Below are 22,372 nucleotides of genomic sequence, written 5' to 3'. Positions count from 1 at the left end.
TTCTATGCATTGGAACCCCAGAGATGGTGGTCCTCATGATGGTTGTTGTATCGTCTCTGGTGAGGGGTGTCCATTTGGTTATGTGGTTGTCTCTGGAGGTAGTGGGAGAATGCATTGTGTGAGGGCAGGCACAGCCCTTTCAGGTTTAAGTGACCACTCCTCACCTCCCTCCTAGCACAGATGGCTCATGAGGATATGCAGGCTACACCCCAGCTCCCTTTGTGTCACTGTCTAGAGCAGTGGTTTTCAAACTTTTAAATCCCGCGCCCCCCTCAGTGGGGGAAAAAAATTAACCGGGCCCCCCTCAGAATTTTTCACAATTATTCTCTTAAGTTGTCATTATTTAAGTATTTCTAGACTTATTTAAACATTTCAGTTAAGTTATCTGCATAATGCTTCTACTGGCCAGGGCCTGGGGCCCCCCTGGGATCAGTTGAGGCCCCCCCTAGGGGGGCCCATCCCCCAGTATGAAGACCCCTGATCTAGAGAGAGGAGCAAACAGCCCAACTGTCAAACTAGCCCAGACAGGAAATCCACAAACAGGCAGAGTAACAGAATGGTTTAAGCAAGAAAATGCCTATTTTCTGAAAGTGGCATTTTTAAACACACAATCTCAAAACCAACTTTACTAACAGATGTATTTTTAAATTGTGAGTTCAGAGACACCAAACTCCACCAGTCTATCTGCTCTCAAAGGGAATCTACGCTTTAATCATATTTAAAGGCGGCCCCCATGTTAACCTATGAGAGAGACAGTCCTTGCAACAGTGAAAACCGAATTTCACTGTCAGGACATATAAAACACATTAATACATGTCCCACCTTAAACATAAACTGCACCCTGCCCAGGGGGCTACCTTGGGCCTACCTTAGGGTTGTCTTACATGTAAGAAAAGGGAAGGTTTAGGCCTGGCAAGTGGGTACACTTGCGAGTTGAATTGGCAGTTTAAAACTGCACACACAGACACTGCAGTGGCAGGTCTGAGACAGGATTACAGGGCTACTAATGTGGGAGGCACAACCAGTGCTGCAGGCCCGCTAGTGGCATTTCATTTACAGGCCCTGGGCACCTCCAGTGCACTGTACTAGGGAAGTACCAGTAAATTGGATATGCCAATCATGGATAAGCCAATTACACATACATTTTAATATGAGCACTTGCGCTTTAGCACTGGATAGCAGTGGTAAAGTGCCCAGAGTAACAAAAACAGCAAAAACAGAGTCCAGCACACATCAACAATCTGGGAAACAGAGACAAAACATTAGGGGAGACCACGCCAAGGACGCCAAGTCAAACAGCTAGTAGCTGCTGTGGTGGTGCACAAGGTGACACCTCCCAGCCTGAGGCTAATGGGAACCCCTTTCTAAACAATAATGGGAAAACTCTGTACACCTGCGTCCACCCATGTCTTGTGTCCTGTAAAAAAGCAGTACCACGGTATTCAAAAATTTTACAGGTACAATAAAGTGCAAGTATTTCGGTTGAGCCCTCAAAAACGGGATAACATGTGACATTGGTGCTTTCTACGCCAACATTTGAATTCTTTTTTTTCCTGTGTTATGCTTTCTCGCTCATTCACAGGAAATCTATCACTTAGATGAGGGGATTTCAAGCCCTGCACCATACTAGTGAAAAATATAGTCTAAGCCCACAGACACTACAGTGGGAGACAGGACCAGCATGACCAATGACAAGAGCATGGTAAGTAGGAGCGGAAGCAAGTTAACCTATATGTTCAGCAAGCAAGAGACTGGCTGTCTGGAGCCTATGTAACCCTGGACATGTGCACTGCCAGCATGTCATTGATTCTTCCCCAGGATCCCACTCCCCTGCCTTGAAAATGAAATTTATTTTTCACTTATATTCCATTCTGTAATATTTCTTTTTAATCTTGTGCTGGGAAGGTATGATAAACTATCCACATAAACCTATGACTACAGAATGCTATGAGCGCTAAGCCCACTAGGAACAATTGATTCCCACATATTGCTTGGTGTGAGCCTCTTCCTTGCTCATCCGATAGGGTCTCACTTTGTAGTTCGCTGTGAGCATTGTCACAGCTAAGAGCGAGCTTTTATGATGAGGCACACCACATAAGTGTGGGTTAGAGTTCAGCGTCATTAAAAATAAACTCTTTTTTCAAGCATGTTTTCAAACTAGCTATCACTGCAAGTTGTAACATTAAAAAAATTAAACTGATTATTGGTCCAAAGTGGTCTATACAGAACTTGCTTTAGGAGAACACTCCCTTAGTCCATTATCCCCTCTCGCTCCCCCTTTAGTGTTTTCAATGTATGTAAGTGTTAACAGCAATGCTCCTTGTGCTCCCAGTTTTTGCACGCTTTCAACAACCACTCATGATCAAGATAGTTGTGCTTCAGGCCACCTTTTGAAAATGCATTTGACCCTTTGCCCTCGTGTACATGAATAATGGTTGCAATGACTGACCTTTCGTGACTGCTTTTCATGATTGTAAAGCACAGCCTTAATTTCCACTTGTTCATTCCGAACAACTGAATATGGGAGTTTAAGATCCACAAAGAAGTTTTTCTTAACCACCATTTCGAGTGGTTTTGAGACACATATACCTGTGGAAAGAAAGCAGAGAAAGGAAGTGGTCAATATGAACATGCCAGCCAATATAATTTATTTCAGCAGTTGGACTGGACATTCTAGTAGTTCAGTTGCACCCATATAACGTGATTCAAGTCGACAGTAGCCACAATAAAACTACTCCACACAAATCTACTAAGGATCCTTAACAGAAATACCACAGGAAAAACACATTTGAACATCAGTAATGTGTACAGGGCTGACAATTTACTAAAGAAGAATAGGTGAAACCACCCAAAGTTGAATATTCAGATCACTCTTGGACTACGCGTTAAGACAATTTAATCAATTCAGATGTTCAAGAACATTCAAAGCATGATTGTAGTCATGTTGTTCATCCAAATATCCTTTTAATGATTTGAAAGAGACAGCCAACACGTGTTTCACCCCTTACATGGTTGAAAACCTGGGGCTTCCTCAAGGCTTGGTGGAATCTGTCATTTCCAAAAGTCCAACCAAGTGTAGCAAGTATTTCATCCAAGTCACATATAAGTCTTCTGCTGCCTCCTGTGCCGTAACTGCAAATCCTGATGGCATTGTAGTGACTACATTAGACCTCCATGAAACCTCTTTACAGATCTCAGTAATGGGAATATTTCCTATTAAATCAGCTGTTGCCGCTTTTTTTCTGGAAGAGTGAACTTTAGGTCTGCTGGACAGAAACATATTTTCCTCCCGATAGCATAGCAGAATGCAAGACCTATCCATCAGGACATGGACTGTTTGGACATGGCTATACCTGTACAGACCAGCCCATAGTTTACAAAAACTTGATCCAACTTGCGGTTATCTTTTGTTTTATCCTGCCACAACTGTAAGACTTGCTTGATGTCTAGTGAATATAGAGAATGCAGAGACCTTTAGGTTGGTCTAGAATGGTGGTGAAAAAGGTAGGTAAATAAATGATCTGATTTACGTGAAAATCCGAAATAAATGTTGGCAGGAATTTTGCATGATTCCTTATGACCACCTCACTTGAAGGAAAAAACATGTATGGTTTTTGAGAGCATAACACCTGAATTTGCTAACACTACATGCTGATTTGATTGCTATGAGGAAAGGAGCTTCCCAAGAGAGGTGTTGCAAAGAGGATTTATGAATAGGCTCAAAACGTGCCTACATGAGTCATGAAAGGACTATTTTCAGTTCCCAGGGAGGAGATGGATGCCTGATGGAAGGGAAAGAGAGTTTTGTGAAGAACAATTTTTGTAGGCGGTAATTCCAGCCAAATGAACTTTTGTAGAAGAGAATTGTAAACGTGATTTGGCCAGGTAAAGCAAGTATGGAAGAATTGTTTCTTCTTGTCACTTGGTCAGATCAAAGCTCTTGTCAGAACACCAAATACAGAATCTCTTCCATTTGAAGGAATAAGCAGAACATGTTGACAGATGTTTTTCCTCCTTGAGAATGTTAATACAGTCTTGTTTTCAGATTCAAATGCCCGTATTGTACTATTCCAGGAGCCATGCTGCCAAACTCAAAGAGGAGAAATTGGGGTAAACCATCTGGCCTCTAAACTTTGTGATAAGTTCCAGTCTGAATGACAGCCTCATGTGTAGATGCTCTAACATGTGGAGATGGTCTGTGAACCACCATTGTTGCGGTCATTCCGGAGCATCAAGATCATTCTAGCTCTTGAGTAAGACAGTTTGATGAGAACTGCTGGAGTGAGGGAGATCAAAGGAAAGGCATATAGAAATTTGCTTTGCCTGCCAATCTATAGGGCATTCCCCAGTGTCCCTGATTGGAAGTACCTTGAGGCAAAACCTGGGCATTTTTTATTTTCTGAGGTGGTGAATAAGTCTATGTGGGGAGCGCCCCATGTGCTAAACAAGCTTCGCACTATGTTGTCGTGAAGGACCCATTTGTGTTTCCTGAAGGACTCTGCTTAGAGAGTCTGTTGAACAGTTTGAACACCTGAGAGATGGCTTGAAGTGTTTCACAGGTCTCTGGATTTCAGCCAATTGCAAATTGTCTGGCTTTGTGAGACAATGGTCCAGACCTTGTTCCCCCCTTGCATGTTGGGGTAGTATCTGGTTGTTGTGTTGTCTGTCTTAACAAGCAGGGATTGCGTCTTGAAGGATGGAAGAAAAGCCTTCATTACTAAGTGAACCACTTGTAGCTCAAGGAGATTGATGTGATAAGTCATCTTCCTCAGAGACCATGTTCCCTGCATTTGTAGGTGATCCGTATACGCCCTGCAACTGACAGAGAGGTATCTGTGACTATTGTCTGAGAGTTAACATCTTGATGAAACTGCATCCCTTGAAGTAGGTTTGTTGGAGAACACCACTATTTCAGGGATTGTTTTGCCTTGGGAGATAGTGTGATCTTGTCCTCTCAATTGCCTGACTATTGATACCACTCAAACTCCAGACACTCTTGAAGTGGCCTCATGTGGAGATGAGGATTCAGAGTCAGAAAAATGCACAATGACATCGGGAGAGGAGAGATGACACTGTTCTCACCATATGATGAGAGACTTTCAATGAGAGAGGGACATTGCAGACAGATTGATAACAGACTCTGCTCCAAGGGATACACTCTTGCTTGTAGGATGTCAGTGGTGGCACCTAAGTAATGCAGAGACTGGACAAGAGTTAAGGTCAATTTTTTGAGACTAGCATGCAGTCCTAATTGTGGAGTAGATTGCTCATCAACTAATAATGAAATTGGACTTCTTGTGGTGTTGATGCTTTGATCAGCCAATTGTCTAGATTTGGATAGACAAATATTTGGAGTTTTCTGAGATGTGCCGCGACCACCACCATGCACTTCAAGAAAGTTCAAGGGGCTGACTTGAGGCCTTATGGAAGCACTTTGTGCTGGTAGTGATCATTTAGGCATCCTGTAGTTCTGTCAAATAGAGCCAATCCCCTTGATGTATTTGTGATAAATCTGATGTAGTGCAACATTCAGAACTTCTCTGTCTAAATCCATTTGTTGGCTAGTTTTAGATCTAAATTGGGTCTGAAATCATTTTTGGGGCCTTTCCTTTTCACCAAAAAATAAAGTAAATCCCCATGCCTCATAGTTTGGGAGGAAAAATCTTCACCCCCTCCTTGTGCAGAAGGATGTTCACTTCAGAGTGCAGCATCCGCAGATGTTGATTACATGGATTTGGTGGGATATTTGGTGGAGGACTGGTAAATCTGAGACAATACCTATTCTGTACAATATTTAAGACTCAGGCTTCTTTAATGATGGATTGCCGCTCTGTCATTAAATGAGAGATACTTCCCCCTACCGGAGTGGGTAAGGGAAGAGGGAGGACATAAAGGCGGTCATTCTGACCGCGGCGGTCGGCGGTCGCCGCCCGCCAAGCGGTTCCTGCCGAAAGACCGCTCCGCGTTCAAAAAACCGCGGCGGCCATTCTGGCTTTCCCGCTGGGCCGGTGGGCGACCGCCAGAAGACCGTCGGCTGGCCCAGCGGGAAAGCCCCTTCAACAATGAAGCCGGCTCGGAATGGAGCCGGCGGAGTTGCAGGGGTGCGACGGATGCAGTGGCACCCGTCGCGATTTTCACTGTCTGCAAAGCAGACAGTGAAAATCTTTGTGGGGCCCCCAGGGGCCCCACGGCACCCGTTCCCACCATCCTGGTTCTGGCGGTGGACACCGCCAGAAATAGGCTGGCGGGAAGGCGGTCGGAATCCCCATGGCGGTGCTGCAAGCAGCGCCGCCATGGTGGATTCCCTGGGCCAGCGGGAATCCGGCGGGAAACCGCCGGCTCCCCTTTTCTGACCGCGGCTTTACCACTGCGGTCAGAATCGCCCAGGAAGCACCGCCAGCCTGTTGGCGGTGCTTCCGCCGCCCTCCGCCATGGCGGTCATGGACCGCCAGGGTCAGAATGACCCCCAAAGATTCATTGTTTGGAGCCTGTTGTAGGTTTTGCCCCTTGAGCAGGCTGGTGGCTAGCTCTGTCTCTGGGTTGAAGACGTTGCTGTTGATGATAAAGTCATTGTTGCTTCTGTTGTTGCTGACCTTGGTATCATTGAGGGGTTTGAACCCTCTGCGGGGATAATGCCATCCGTAAGGATTGTAGGGATGTTTTCACTGTTCTTTTTGTTTCTACAGATTTACCGCCTTCAGGATCTCCATCTCAGACTGCATCCGAGCCATCTTGTCATTTGTATGACTACTCAATAAGGTGGATCCTAAGAAAGGAAGACTGATAATGCATTGTTGAGCTTCTTGTTTAAGATGTGCAAGACAAAGCCAAGAATGCTTTCTGAGGGCCAAACCATGACTGGACTCATGGGCTGCCAGTAGTGACGGGTCAGCAGCAGCATGAATGGTTTGGCTGAAGACTGTCATGCCCTCATTTACCACCTCAAGGAAGTCCATTCGACCATCTCTAGGGAGATTGTCTGCAAACGTTTGTAAAGAGTCTCACAAGGCTCTATAATATCTGTCCAGCAGGGCCCATGCACTTGCTGCTTTCATACTGGTGGCAGCGGTACTCCAAACCTTGCACCCCACTAAATCTAACTTATTGCTCTCTTTGGGTCAGATTTACAAGTCCCTAGCACCACCAAAGCATCACTTTAGGTGACGCTCTGGTGGCGATGTGCAATGCACCATAATTACAAGGCGGCACTAAGCCACTTTTTGTAGCTTAACCCCTTGTAAATATGGGCCCCTCCGATGCAGTTTTCTGTGACAGAGGGGCACGCAATGGGTGTTGCTGTGGGCATTCCACCACAACACACAGTGCTTTTGACGCTGCCCCAGATTAACAATGAATCGTAAATCTGAGGCACCGGCAAAAACCAATGACACATCAGGGATGGTTTTAGCATGATGCAACGAGGGGAAATACATTATGCAGCACATATAGAAAGAGCAAAATACCATGAATGATTATTTATGTGCAGGAAGGTGTCTCTTCCTGCACATAAACAATCCTTCAATAATGACAATTGTTACTTCATTTCTATGTGTGCATTTTGCAGCACTCATAGAAGTACTAAATTGCCATTGTAGATTGGCGCCAGAGCAGGTGCAGGAGGCAGAGTTGAAGGCAAAGGAGGCAGAGGAGAGTCTGGCAGAGGGATAGGAGAAAATAGAAAATATCCCCTGGAGTATGCAGAGTCAGAAGTTGACAGTAGATGTCTTGATCCTGATTTTCTGACTTTCTCCAAAGGTCTGGATTGCTATGACGTCGAGAGCCTTCTAGACATTGATTTTCTCCCACATCTCAACATGAACAGACTCCTCAACGCTAAACTTCTCCTGCACCTCAATATCATGGTATCTCTTGATGTTGACCTCCTATGTCTCGATGTTGAATGTTGTCTCCTCTTCAAAGTTGACCCAGCTCTCAACAGCAAACATGTACAGACTGCAGCATGTCTCAATATTGATGCTCTCAACATTGACCTGGAACAATGTCATTTTTGATGTGGGCTTCTTTTTTAGGATATTCCACACCTGGAGTTCTCAGAGGAAGGTGGCAGAGCCCTGGTAGAGGACTGAACAACTCCTCGCTCTCTGGATATCCCACTTTCTGATTGCGCCTTTTGCTCCTCTCTGACATGCAGGTGAATCTTCTTTTCCCTCACGGTGGGCCTGGAAAACTTTGTGCAGTGTGCACATCTATCATGAACGTAACTCTCAAGAAGGGAGATGATGCAGACATCGTGAGGGTCTGACTTGACCTTCTTTCTTACACAGGTCGGACACTTGTCAAATAAAGATGGCATTTTATTTGAATAAGGAATCATTTGTCCTGTGAGCAAATGACAGAAAAAAAACTGGAATGGATGAAAACAATCAAATGAAACATTTGTCAAAACTGTCTAGTGAGATTTTGGAAGTAAAAAAGTAAAAAAAGGCTTAGCTCAACGCACCAAGATCCTGCCACTAGGAGCCGGAAAAAATAACTTAAGTAACTGCCACCTGCTGGGCATGAAGGGATACTGGTTATCTCTGGACCCTTAAAGGCGCAGACACTTTTCACAGTTACATTAGGGCAGCCTATGAGACTACACTGTCCTCTATTCTTCCTTCATCTTTAAGTTTAAAAAAAAAGGATTTGTTAAAGAGATTTAACTAGTCAACTGACCTTTTTTTCCAGGCAATTTGACTTACATTTCTATGCATATTTATATTGATTTACCATTTTAAATACAATCTGAAGATATTGGCCATTGTAGCCTTTTAGTATAGGCTGCACACTATTCCTGTCTTAAGTGATTTTCAAGGCCTTACTGAAGAAAGGTGAACAATTCACAGTTTATGTCTATCAATGAAGGTACCCTGACACAGAACCTTTAAACACATTTACAGAAAGCTGAAAACCAAAAACTATGATGTAAATGTCTTAGATAAGTGGGTAAAAACAGCCACCCATAGTACAACAGCAACAAGCAACCTGACAGATATTTGTGATATCCTCATTGAAACCTGAATGATGGTCTCCAATAAAAGTGACCATATTGTTTTAATCACCACCCCTGCCCTTGAGCAATTAGATGAAATGTAAGCCCTGCAGTGATTTCTTCAGGTTACTGTCAAATGCTCTAAAGGAGTTTGTTGCCCCAACACCAAATCTTAACATCAGAGAAACTATAGCCAAAGAGAAATGTTTCTGGATACCTGAAGCATTGTGATTGGAGAACAACTGCAAAAAATGCTTTTGTTAGGTGTTAAGCATTTTTGCAGTGAGTAGAACTCCCTCATTGTATTGAACCCAAAGCCTGTCATGTGATCATTTGGTGTGGTATTGACACCAGAAAAATCAACAGCCTCACCATTTGACAAATATCCAGTTCCCAATGTGGGTGAAATGATGGAAAACTGCTGCCCAGCTGTCTTTCTATCAAACTTAACTTTATTAAGGGTTACCAACAGATTCCAATAGCCCGATGTGGTAGGGCTAGGATGGCATACTTTGCCTCTCTGTTTCATATTAATTCATGTTATTACCGTTTGGACTTCGTGGTGCCTTTGGGCCTCATTACGACTTTGGTTATCTTTTCAGGAGAACATGATGGCGGCCACCAAAAGACCGCCATGGTCCGACCACCATATTACAACTCACACAAAGAAGGCCTAAAAAAAAACAGCCACAAATCCGACACCACCAGGTGACAGGAGGGTGGGAAAGAGGCAGCTCCAGCACCACCAGCCTGACACAATTCCACCCACCAGATTACGAGCCATGAATCACCACAGCATTTCTTTCACTACAGAAAACCATTGGTGGTAAGAACCGCCACGCTCAGAAACCACTACTGTCAGAACACAACACCACATTGGACCTTTTGAATAACCCCCACTTGACACACATACACACACCAGACACACCGACTCATTGCACTATATAACACACCCCCACACAACCCACAATCCTTTGCTACAAATATGATTTTCACATACACTGAGAGCAGGCACATATACTTATATAGCACCATCACAGCATAAGAAACATATACACATCTCACTCAGCATACACCACACAACTGCACTACCAGCACAAAACACACATAATGAGCACACACACACCACAAGCACCCATCACTCCTCACAACGCACCACCCACACCCCATCTATCACCCTACACTGTACCCTTATACACAAAACACCCCCTCACCCTCAACACAACCACTACCATGTCCCAACAAAAGCACCCACTCTTCACAGACGACAAGTTGAGGGTCATGGTGGATGAAATCATCAGGGTAGAGCCACAACTGTTTGCAGCACACGTCCAGCAAACCTCGATAGCCAGAAAAATTGAGTTGTGGCAGAGAATAGTTGACAGGGTCAACTCAGTGGCCAACCATCCACGCACAAGGCAGAACATAAGGAAGAGGTAGAACAACCTTAGGGGGAAGATGTGTTCCATGACATCCCAATACCAGATTGCCATGCACAAGACTGGCGGTGGGCCCCCACCTCCTCCCCCACAATTCACATCTTGGGAGGGGAAAGTCTTGGACATTCTGCATCCTGAGGGACAGACTGGAATACTTGGGCGACTGGTCTCTGTTAAGTACCCACAACTTCCATGTCACACAATTGTCATGTCCTGCATGCCTCTTCATGACTCAAATACTCCCCAATTCACTGTATGTCTCACTACACCTCCCACCTATACACCTAATGCCCCTCCCCTGCATGCCACACCTCCACCCAGCCTAAATGCCTACACAGCCCTTGGCAAAGGAACAGATGGCATTGGCTAATACTATCACTACAACTCCCACAATGCATTAGCCCATCTATGTGAATACCTGGAATGTGCACATCACATACCATCCCTTGCATGTGTGACTATTGTACTAGCTATACCAACTAGATGGTACGAATGAGGACCATTACATGGTAATACATGGCAATGACATCAATGCATTGGCAGAACACAATACCAAACAAGGCTAAACATAGCTACAGCACTTTGACTAATCCAATTGGCCACTACCACAACCCAGAAATGACCCACCATGGAATGGAATGTAAGATAGCAGACTCCATACACATGCACAACATACACAGACAGGACAATTAACCTTGCATACACACATACCCTCCTCCCACTGGGACACCATGCTGCAATGTCCAGCCATTACCTTTAACAACTAGCAAGCCTGAATTGTCACTAGCTTACAGTGCAGAACAGTCATGTGAACTATCAGACAGTACCACAGCCCATCCAAAGTAACTAAACCTGAATGATACCAACCTAAATGGAATACGGTACACATGTCACAGACCATTACCTGCCACCAATGGTATGCTGTGCAGCATCTGTCATTGTCCTTGCTGAGAATAATGTCAAGCCACTGTATGCATATGATAAAGAGACAACCAAAACTTTGGTCAATATTCAACTCCCTCTCTCACTCCATCTACAGGTACCCCTGCCAGTGTTACCATGGAGAGGATACCAGAGACTACCAGCCCTCCTCAGGATGAAGGGCCCAATGAGGACAACACGTCTGGATGTCAGGACACTGATGACCCACAGGGCCCATCTGGGACACCTGGTCAGTCTACGACACCCTTCCTCAACCTGTCCACATTAATCCCCCCCAGCCCTGCAGACTCTACATCACAGTCTACCCTTCGCCCCAAACCTGTGTCCCAAGGACTGTTCAAACCTGTTCAACCTGTGTCCCACAGTACAGGAACCTGAGTCGACCCCTCATACCTCTGACAATGAAGGTCCTGCAAACAGTGGGAGTGGGCACACCGTGCCAGGGGCACAGGCGCATGGGGGCAGGGAAATGGCGGGGAAGCTGTGGGCCAGAGGATGGGCCCCCAAGGGACTCTACTGACCAGGAACCCATCTCCCAAGTCCTGACAGGATGGGCCAGATCATCACCATGTTTGCAGAAAAACAAAGACTGCAGAGAGAGTACCACAAGGAAGTCATGCAGCAATGGCAGACACACAATGCCACCATGGCCTCCATTGCAGGGGTGCTTCGGGATATCAACACCACCCTGTGTGCTTCCACTATCCACCTGCAGGCCCCTTCCGCTAGCAACTTAACATCTGAGCCATCCACATCAGGGGCTGTTAGTGGAATGGAGGCCCTGCCAGAGGAACTACAGCCCTCAGACACCCCTCCCTCTGTAGCAGAAGACCCTCCTATAAAGTGGTCGTCAATCCAGACATCAAGCTGGAGCAAATGCCAAGACCCAACCCACTGCCAGGACATGAACCTCACCTGATTTGTCTCACTTGACTGCTACTGAGAAACCCTGTTGACCGTTCAGAGACATGGCTCCATTTTCTCATGGAACTTGGACTTGGACACTTGACCTGTGCAAACAACAGCTGTAGCTGCTACTCTGATTCCATCTACCATGACTTCACTCATCACCTATATGTCAAATATTGCACCTTTAAGTTTACTTACATTATGATAATCACAATAATCACCATTGAACACAGCTACTCCATATGTGTCTTTACTAAAACATCAAAAATTGTTATGCTTGACAGCTGTGGTCTGGAGTTGGCCCCTATATTGAACAGGTAGTGTAATGGACAGCAGAGAGAGGCTTGCTCAGCAGGAGAGAAAAAAACAGATATGTCCCAGGACAGATGTCAGAAAGGTAGAAATCCAGGACCCCCCAAGAGTATAGTCAGTATTCCAACCTGCAAAAAGACAATGACAGATAGTACCATCAGGATGGAAGGCATGGAGCCACACAAAGCACATATTCATCTCATAGATGTCAAGCCCAATGCAGAATACCTCCTAGGCAGGGGTCCACAGAGATTACCTATACATCACCAGTCACAGAATATTCATAACAAATCCCTTTAGCTGCCATCTGTCATGTACAACCCTCAATACTCAAATCATTTAGCTATGGCTAATGACTATGAATGCCTCAGGCCATAAGTAGCAGAGGCACATATTTCAATACCACAGTCAGAGGGTGGAATTACAAGAGAAAAGGAGAATGCAGCAGACATAACTCAATAGCACTCTGTACAGTTGAGATGTGAATGTATGAAACTGCAGTGAGTACACTTGTAAGAGTTGAGACACTTGTACTGTGCACCTTACATCAGTCATCTCCCCCAAAACACACATAGGGATTGGACCACATTAGACCGTCGCTGATGAGTCAACTCAGGAGAACTATTGTCAATAATTCATGTGGATATACAACACATGCAAACCCACACTCACCATACCTGCATGTCACTGGAAGTACTGATTGATGAGCTCAGTCCTAGAGCATTCTGCACCTTCCTCCTCTGCCTCCTTATCACTTGCCATGTCAGCATTACCAGCCACTGGTCCAGCTGGCTCACCCTCATCAGCTAGCAATGGTATCTGACATCTTAGGGCTAGATTGTGGAGCATGCAACAGGCTACTATTATCTGGCATGCCTTTTAGGGGGAGTAGACTAGGGCACCTCCAGATAGGTCCAGGAACCTGAATCTGGCCTTCCGGAGGCCAAATGTTATTTTGATTACACGCCACATCCTCCCGTGGGCCTCATTGAAACAGAGTTCCCCATCCATGGCAGGGTACCCCACTGGTGTCAACAGCCAGGGAAGGTTAGAATAGCGAGAGTCACCTGTGTAAACAAATGTAGGACCAGTGAAAATAGAGGTACAGCGACAGGGAAGAATGTGAAGACAGGTGCCATAACAGTGAAACACCTTCATATGCATACATAGCAAGGAGTCAGGCCCTCTCTGTGTGTAGTGGGCCATCATGGGTGAGATACTGCTGTTCCTAAAAATGTAGAAGTCATGCACAGATCCTGGAAACTTGGTTGTAACCTGTGAGATGTACAGGTCTGCCAGACACACCACCTGAACATTTATGGAGCGGTAGTTCTTCCTGTTCCTATACACCTGTTCATTGGCACTGAGAGGGACCAGGGCTATATGGGTGCCATCAATGGACCCTATCACATTAGGGATGTATCCCATATCATAAAAGTCTGCCTTCACATAATCCAAATCCGCACGTGGGGGGAACCTGATGTAGCTCTCCAGGTGTTTCAACAATGCGCACAGTATATTCTTCAACACAAGACTGACATGGGCTGGGACATCCCTGCTCTCAAGTCCACTGTATTCTGAAAGGAGCCTGTGGCAAGAAAGTGTAGCACTGACAGAATTTGTAGTGTGGGAGGGATGCAATAGGGATTGCGTATGGCTGGTGAGAGATCAGGCTCCAACTGTGTACATAGATCCATGATGGAATGACGATTCAGACAATAGGTCTGGATGATATGCCTCTCCTGCAGAGTTGCAAGGTATAAGTGGATGGTCCACTGGTGGTTGTCTCAATCTACTCATGGCAGGATATCTATGTATTGTGCAATGACAAATGCACTTGACACATGTAAGCAGAACATGTCACATTCGCACACACCTGACACTGTAGGACATGTGTAGCACTGCTGACACATACTAATATGGGCATGCTGAAGGGCCCTGGACACCATCCTTGTAGCACAGTGCTGAACCTGTAATTTGGATGGGACACATATCACATGTGAAATGTACCATATGTGGCACATTGAGCTGCCCTGCACTGATCAGTTGAATAGTATGGGATGTACCAATATAGTGCCTCCTAAGTGCCTCTGAATATCTAAACATGCCCATCATCAGATATACTGCCACATCACGTCACTGTGTCATGCATGTCACATGTATTTGCACTACCATGATGGCATAACAGAGGCTTACTCTGCCAGTTGGGTGAATATGTGTATGGCACACTTATTATGGCACATCAAAGCATGATATGTGCACACAATAGCAGCCACCTGTCCAGCTGCACTGGACAGTTGGAAGTGACCTAAGTCCGCCGACTTATGTCGTCATGGCAGTAGGCGGTCACAACCGCCGTGCAACTTGTCATTTGTTAACAGTGCTGCCTATGGTGGACTGGGGCCAATGGTGATGACTGCCGGCGGTGACGATCCTATACATGGCAGCCGTAACCGCCATTGCTGCTAGCAAGTCCTCCATGATCTGAGCTGCTGTGTACTGTCTCTGAGATCCATCATGTCATGTCCTGCAGGTGATAGGGCCCCAGCCTTCACCCGAGAAGAGCTGGAGAGGCTTGTGGAAGGGGTCCTACCCCATATGGACAGCTGTACGGGGCACCAGAGGAGCAGGTGAGCCCAATGGCATTGTCATGTGTGATAGGGGTGTGTGTGAGGGTGAAAGGGGTAAGTGTACCAGTGAGGGAGTACATGCATGCAGAGGGTATGAAGTGAAGGCCTGTGAGCGGAGAGGATGGGTATGAGTGGGGACGTGGAGAGTCAGATGTGTACAAGCCACTCCTCTTGGTATGGTGCCAGTGTACTTAACTTTCTCCTTTTGTCTGTGTCATCCATGCAGGTAAACACCCATCAGAAGAAAGGGATCTGACCTTCCATCCCCAAGCAAGTGTGGATCCTGGGGGTCCACAGCCAGTGGAGCACCCATTGTCGCAAGTGGTGGGAGGGCCTGGGACGCTGGTCCCGGAAGACCACGGATGCCCAGCTGGGGATGTCCTCCCAACAAGTCAGGGTGCCTGTCGGACTGTGACCCCCTAATGGCCTGCATTTTGGCAGTGGCCTACCCTGAGGTGAATTGGCATTTGAGGGCAGTACAGCAGCCACAAGGGGGTGAGTACTCACTGTATCCTGGGACTTGACTATGGTTGTATGGGATAAGCTTCCTCACTGCAGCATATGTGACAATTTATTCAATGCAACAGGTATGTAGACTAGTGGGAATAGGTAGTAAGCACCCGGTCCGAGTATAAGTTGTAGATGTGTTTTGATGGTTTACTGTCAGTGGATGTACATCTCCCATATTAAGACATCTCCATGTCTGGATTGTGGAGATGGTCTAATGACATTGGTACATGTGTGACTCCATCCTGCCTATACAATGGATGTTAGCTTGTGTATCACCCTAAGCATTGAGTATGACCTGCTCCCTCCATCTGCATTTGTGGCTCTAAGGTGTCTGTCCACTCCCATCTGTAAAACATACCTGCACATGCAACTGTGTGACTCTCGTTTTTATCACAGGGACTATAAACATCAAGTACTGGTAATGGTATTGACTGTATGTGAGGCAGTCATTACATTTCCTACACAGGTATGGCCTGCAATGGATTGGACTAATGGCTTGTTATTTGTATACCCATATTTTGGCCATCTGCTAGCTATAGGATATCTGAAGGTTGACAGAGCTGAATACTTTTACATGTACATTTGATTAGCTGTGATTGCAATCATCATGCAGTTCTAAGTGCTATGCTTGTGGGGATGAAACCTTGAACCCAATGGGATAGTACTAGAGGTCGTAAGTGCCTAGGCAGACCTGGTCATTGTCAATATGTTATGTATATGGCATGTATGCCAATGCCCTAGCCATTGCAGTGCAACATAGCTTAGTTACTGTCTACATTATGTCTAAGTGGTTACCTGGGCACTTCTGATGGAGTAGGACAATTTCTGCTACCCTTGGCCTAGGTGAAATGACAGATTTGGACAGGATTAGTTATTGCATGACTTATGGGATGTTGATGTGAATCTAATGTTGTATTTTCACTCTTAATGTTGTCCCATGTAGTAGTGGATGGTTTTCAGTACTAAGGCAGTAGTATTGGTCCATGTGTGCATAATGCTTACATGTATTTACCATCTCAGTTGTGTGTTGTCTGGACTTAGGTATAGGTATTCTCATATCTGGAATAGTGTGTGTGAGGGTGGTGTTATCATTTTGTGCAGTCCCACTGGTGATACTGCATGTGTGTTGGTATTGTATATAGACCATGATGTCATATGTTTGTTCCTGAAGTCCATCAGTTGTGAATGACACTGCATTCATTTATTGAATATGGATGTGTGATATGTCCAAGAAGGGCCATTGTTGATGCACTTAGATGTATGATTAGAAGTGATACATGTGTTTGGTGTCTGCAGATCTTCTTCTGTGATTGGGTGAGACTAGTCACATGGCTATACCCCAGACTTGTATTGTACACATCAGATGTCACTTGTATGTGTGTCTAACTTTTAGTGGCAAAATCTGTTATGATATCAATATTGGCGTTACTGTACAGAGTGTTAGTCAGCCACGTAATGTGGCAGGCAGATGCTGTGTGGTGTGTGAGTGGAGTAGTCTTCATTGTCCTGGATATATTTCAGAGGACATGGACTAATAAGCTGTTTTAACTGTAGAGGCCTGATGTGTTTTGTTCAGTAAGCTGCACTTTCAATGGGTGATAGGGGTATGGAGTGGTATGATGTGAAATCAGGGAGTCATTTGTACTTCATCCAGGGCATGATGTGCATGCAAGCATGGCTTTGGTGGTGATCATGTGGATGACTCCAGTCAAGCTGACCTAGTTGGATATACATTTAGGTGTGAGGGTTGGAATACAGGGGTGGTTAGTAGTGACAGGTTGTGACATGATGTAGTAAATGTGTATAGGCACCTGAGACAGCCTAGCCACGATAAGTATTGTCACAGATGTGCATGTTTACATGTATGTATGTGAGATATATGTTAATCCCCCTCTCTCCCTCTCTCTCTCTATTTGTGTGCATCAGCATCGGCAGGCAAAGGAGAAGGGGCACAGGAGAGTGGGGATGCTGCAGGCCACAGCACCCAGGGTGCTGCCTCCAGCGACAGCGAGGGACCCAGTGGTATGGACGGTGAGGGGAGTGCCATGGGGAGACCGGATCTTCCACACCATCTTTGGAATCCTCCTCCAGTGAACACTCCCTGGTGGTGGCCGACCCATCTGGGACCACCCCAGCACCATCTTTGTCTGCCACCCCCCTTACTACCTCAGCCCTCCCTGTAGCTCCCCACCCAGTTGCCTGTGCCCACTCACCCAAGAGTGTGGGGGTCTCCTTCACTGCAGGCACCTCTGCCCCAGCCCCAGTCAGCCATGCTGCTCTCAGTTCTGTGGCTATTGAACTCCTGAGGTCGATCTCTGTGGATCAGTCGACCATCGTGAATGCCATCCAGGGACTGGGAACACAGGTCCAGCAGAGTAATGCATTCCTGAAGGGCATTCACTGTGCACTGGCTGGCCTACAGGGATCCTTTCAGGCTGCAGCTTCCTCACTCATGGCAGCCAGTTACCCTTTGTCTACCGTCCTCCCTCCACTTAGCTCTTCCCAATCCCAAACCCCTCGTCCCAAACACAGCCAAAGCACACAGACATACAAGCATGCCCCAACCGCCACATCCAAGGGTAGCACAGACAAACACAAGCACCGCAAGACCCACCACTGGCATGCACACAAACAACAACCACCTGCAGACACAAAAACACTCACTACTTGCACAGACTCACCCACCACCTCTCCTTCACAGACACTACACCCAGACACACCTGCAGCCACCACACCAACATTCACTGATCCAGCCACAACTCCTATCTTACCCACAGTCAGCACAATATCAGACCCACAGACATCTACCCCAGTCACCACATCCACAGACACCACAACCACGACACACCCACATGCAGCACATCTTCTATACCTTCAGACACCCCCCCAACAGACAGTCACCCATCAAGCAAGGCATCTCCCAGCACCTCCTCTCCCCTCCTCCCAAGACACATAAACGCCCATACTCACTCACCCAACAGCACCCACAAGCATTCCTTGCATGCATATGCACCCAAGACATCCACCAAGACACCACCTGCTACCACTCCCTCTACCTTCACTCCCAAACCTTTTTGTCATGACTGACACTGTATGTCTAAGAAGCCCTTTCTCCCTGAGTTTTTCCTGTTCCCTACTCCTCTGCCACCCCATGATACCCCCAAATGTTCTGTGTCCCTCCTTAAGTCCAGCCCTTCCACCTCCAAGTTCTGCCCTGCCCCACCTGCTAGTACCCATGTCCTGCCCCCTGGCAAGACGTCGACCCCTTCCAAGCCCAAGCCCAAAGACGCCCCTCCCAAGCCCAAGCCCAAAGACCCCCCCAAACCCAAGCCCAACCCCCACAATCTGCCCCCCTCCATCCCCTCCCTAATCCCAAAGTACCTGCCCGCCCCCTTGATGCCCCTACCCTGTGGAGGTCATCTAGCAGCCAGTAGTCATGTAGGGGCACACTGAAGTGTCATTTGTGCCTTGTGCACTTTGGACTGGCCAATGGCCTTCACATTGAACATAGTTATTTATTGACATATATTTATATTGCTTTTAATTTAGTTTATTATATCTGGGCCAACAAGTTGTTGGTTCGATGGTAACATACTTCCCTGCCTTTCTTTCCACACGGCTATTTCGGTCTTGCCTGCTTTGGTTTGTGTGTGTGTGCTAGTTGTTGTGTCAGGGCAGCATGTGTGGGTGTTGCCCTGCCATGTGTCCCACTGTGATGGCTGTTTGTTGTGTGTAAGATATGTTTGTGTTTGGAAAATGCGTGTTTGCTGATGATTTGTGTATTGTTTGTGTTGACATGTATAATGGTGGTGTTGTATGCCCTTGTGTGGTTGTTGAGTGTGCGTTCGTGCATGTGTTGATGGGTATGTCAGAAGTGTTGTCTGTTGTTTCAGCATGGTATGACGTATGCCTCTTTGTATGGCTGTGTGCTTGTGTATATTGGTTGTCAGGTGTTGTAACGTGTTGTTGTATGTCATGTGGAGGCATGTAATGTGTTTGTGTTGTTGTGGTTCTTGTATAGTTGTGTGGATCAGTGGTGTTGTGTATTGTTGTGTTGGACTGTGCCAGTGCTGTGTGTGGGTTGGTGAGTGTGTTGTGCGTGTGTGTTGGCTATGGTGTGTGTAGTATGGGTGTGCATGTGTGCATGTGGGTGTGTGGTTATGTGTGTCTCGGTAGCCTGCTTCCCCAGATGTGTATGTTGTGTGTGTATGTTTACTTTGGGCTCTCCCTACAGAGTCAGGTAGGTGTGTGTGCTCACGGTTGTTGTTGTCATTGCCGTCACTGGTTCCGGAGTCGTTGTGCAGGCAGGAGCAGTGGGAAGACGTGCAGTTGAAGTTTCATGGCCGCTCAAGACAGGTATGTGTTCCAGAAGGTGAGTGTCTCCTTTTATGGCATTGGTTTCTGCCAGGGTTTTCGTGGTAGTGTGACTGCGGCGGAGACCGTGGCAGTGTGCAGCCTCATAGTATGTCCGGTGAGAACATGGTCTGCTGGCCTGAAGTGGCTTCCGACATCTGTGGCGGCATGACCGCACTGGCGGTACAGGTAGTGGTTTGGCTGTCTTCTGTTGCGAAGCCGCCATGGTCATAATTTGGAGGTTTTCTCAGCTGGCCCGTCGGCGGTGCGGCGGCCACCGACCAGCATGGCAGTCCTGGTACTGCCAAACTTGTAATGACTCCGTTAGCCTTCTTGCAAAAAGGTAGGATCCCAATAGATGCTTATTACCGCTGCTAATGTCAATAATGCTGTCATTTTGATCTTCAACTGGGCCTATCATTCATTCTATTTTTAAGATCCAGCACCAATCAGTCCTCTAACCTACGAAAAGCATCCTAAGTGCAGATACCTTGGTTATGCTTAGATGATAGTCTGATCTGGGTAAACGATAACCAATCCTGTTTACTAACCTTCCCACATCTAACAAAGAAATATTCTCCTTTCTGGTTGGCTTCTACCAATGGCATGATCTTGATCTTGTAACACTTTCTATACCTTTAACAGAAGTTATACAGAGATCTTCCCTGCATCAACTTCATTGGACTTCTTTAACGGCACCAGCTTTTCACAGTGTTCCAACACATTCTTGTTACATTCAGATTCTGATAATGCTTTTTATCTTCAGACAGTTGCATCTGACTCCATTCCAAGTGTTTTTTTTTATCTCAAGTGGTAGAGCATATAGGGCTTCTAATGCTCTTCTTTAGTTAGCTGTTGTTCCAAAATAACAAACATTCTACAGTAGAAAAATAATATTCATTCAGTTAGTAAATATGCTGGCTGAACACCTCGCTATTGCTTGCTGTGCTACCAATTCACCTTGTCTATTGATTGTGCTTCCTTAATGTGGCTGACTGGAAACAGAGATACAGATTCGTGTATTTAGTGTTTGTTCTTGCTGCCTCAACCATTCTCCTTCACCATATGTCAGAGAGGTGGAGGTTTGGAATGGGACCCTAACTTTCAAAACATCCTTTTGGATCTATTTTCATATTATCTAACCAGGAATATCTTAATGTAAGAGTGAGTGAGTGCCAATATTTATACAGCACCTGACATTTGATCATGTCTCTGGTGCTTATCTGAACAGTGCTAGGACATCAACATTTTGAAGCCTAACAGGGTAGGTAGGCACAGAATTCCAAAGCAACGAAGCTTGCAGTGCAAAAGAACTGCCTCCACGTTAAAATTTGAATTAAGATATCATTATGTGGAACTGATGTTCACTACTTAGCTCACGAACACAGACCTGCAAGGAGATTTTTGAAGTAAAAGATCTTAGGGCCTGCTTGTGCAGAAACTTGAAAGCCTAATTTGAGAGATCTCAACTACCTGAGGAACCATCCTTGGTGACTCTGTGTCACTATTCTTTGTTAGCATTTAAAAACATGATAATTCTTGACCCATATAATAAATGCTTACATATATGGACATAATACTTTATATTTAAATTAACCATGACTGAGTTTTATATAAACAATCAATTATAGGTAGAGTTTTTTCACTTTAATTTCGCATGCGTTGTGATACGCCTCAGAATGACCGACTTCATTTTGATGAAAGGTTCTATTCCTGCTTGGTGTGCACAATCTCTCTCTTGTTCCAAGCACTAAGAACTACAGTGATCTAATTAGTCTGAAATGTAGTTGTAAAAACATTGTGTGAAAGCTGATTCTTGCATCTAATTATTTAAATGTTAGTTTTTCTGCACCAGGAAGGAAAGGAGTCAGAGGAGAAGAAGTCCTCCCTTTGTCTGATATCTCCGAAGGTCATGGGACTGGAGCTGTTTGTTGCCTTAATCATGTAAACAAGTCTGACACCATGCCTACCGTGAATGTTTAGATTTCCTACTCTGTAGGAACTCGTGCAATGTATCTTTTATTGGTAATTTCATCTTTTAATTGAGCGTCTCAGATTCTGGTTACTTAGACATGCCACCGTCCACCTTTCTAGATGGATGTTCCTTACCCTTCCTCCAGACCCAATGCTCTTTATATTTCTGATAATGCAGCTACTTTCTGGAGCAACACGTCTCCTTTTCTTGATCGGAACCTTTGTTTGGTTATGATAACGCGTCCCTCTATGATATTTTATTTTACATTAGGACTCGTTTTAGGCCAAAGAATCTTTTGACTCCGTTGAGA

The 22,372-nt window shown here is 45.7% G+C and overlaps 1 protein-coding gene across 1 annotated transcript in view; it reads right to left on the bottom strand.

The window, feature by feature from the left end:
* Positions 1 to 22,372, bottom strand: part of LOC138292914 (complement C3-like) — a 2,405,892-nt gene that overhangs the window by 998,573 nt on the left and 1,384,947 nt on the right. Inside the window, exon 20 of the mRNA XM_069231788.1 lies at positions 2,450 to 2,589. Coding sequence (XP_069087889.1) covers positions 2,450 to 2,589 — 140 coding nt within the window. The remainder of the gene's footprint in view (positions 1 to 2,449; positions 2,590 to 22,372) is intronic.

The sequence above is a fragment of the Pleurodeles waltl genome, chromosome 4_2, assembly GCF_031143425.1.
Source record: "Pleurodeles waltl isolate 20211129_DDA chromosome 4_2, aPleWal1.hap1.20221129, whole genome shotgun sequence".
Taxonomy (NCBI): domain Eukaryota; kingdom Metazoa; phylum Chordata; class Amphibia; order Caudata; family Salamandridae; genus Pleurodeles; species Pleurodeles waltl.
Note: the sequence above shows the minus strand (reverse complement) of the source record. Positions and strands in the feature narration are given on the sequence as shown.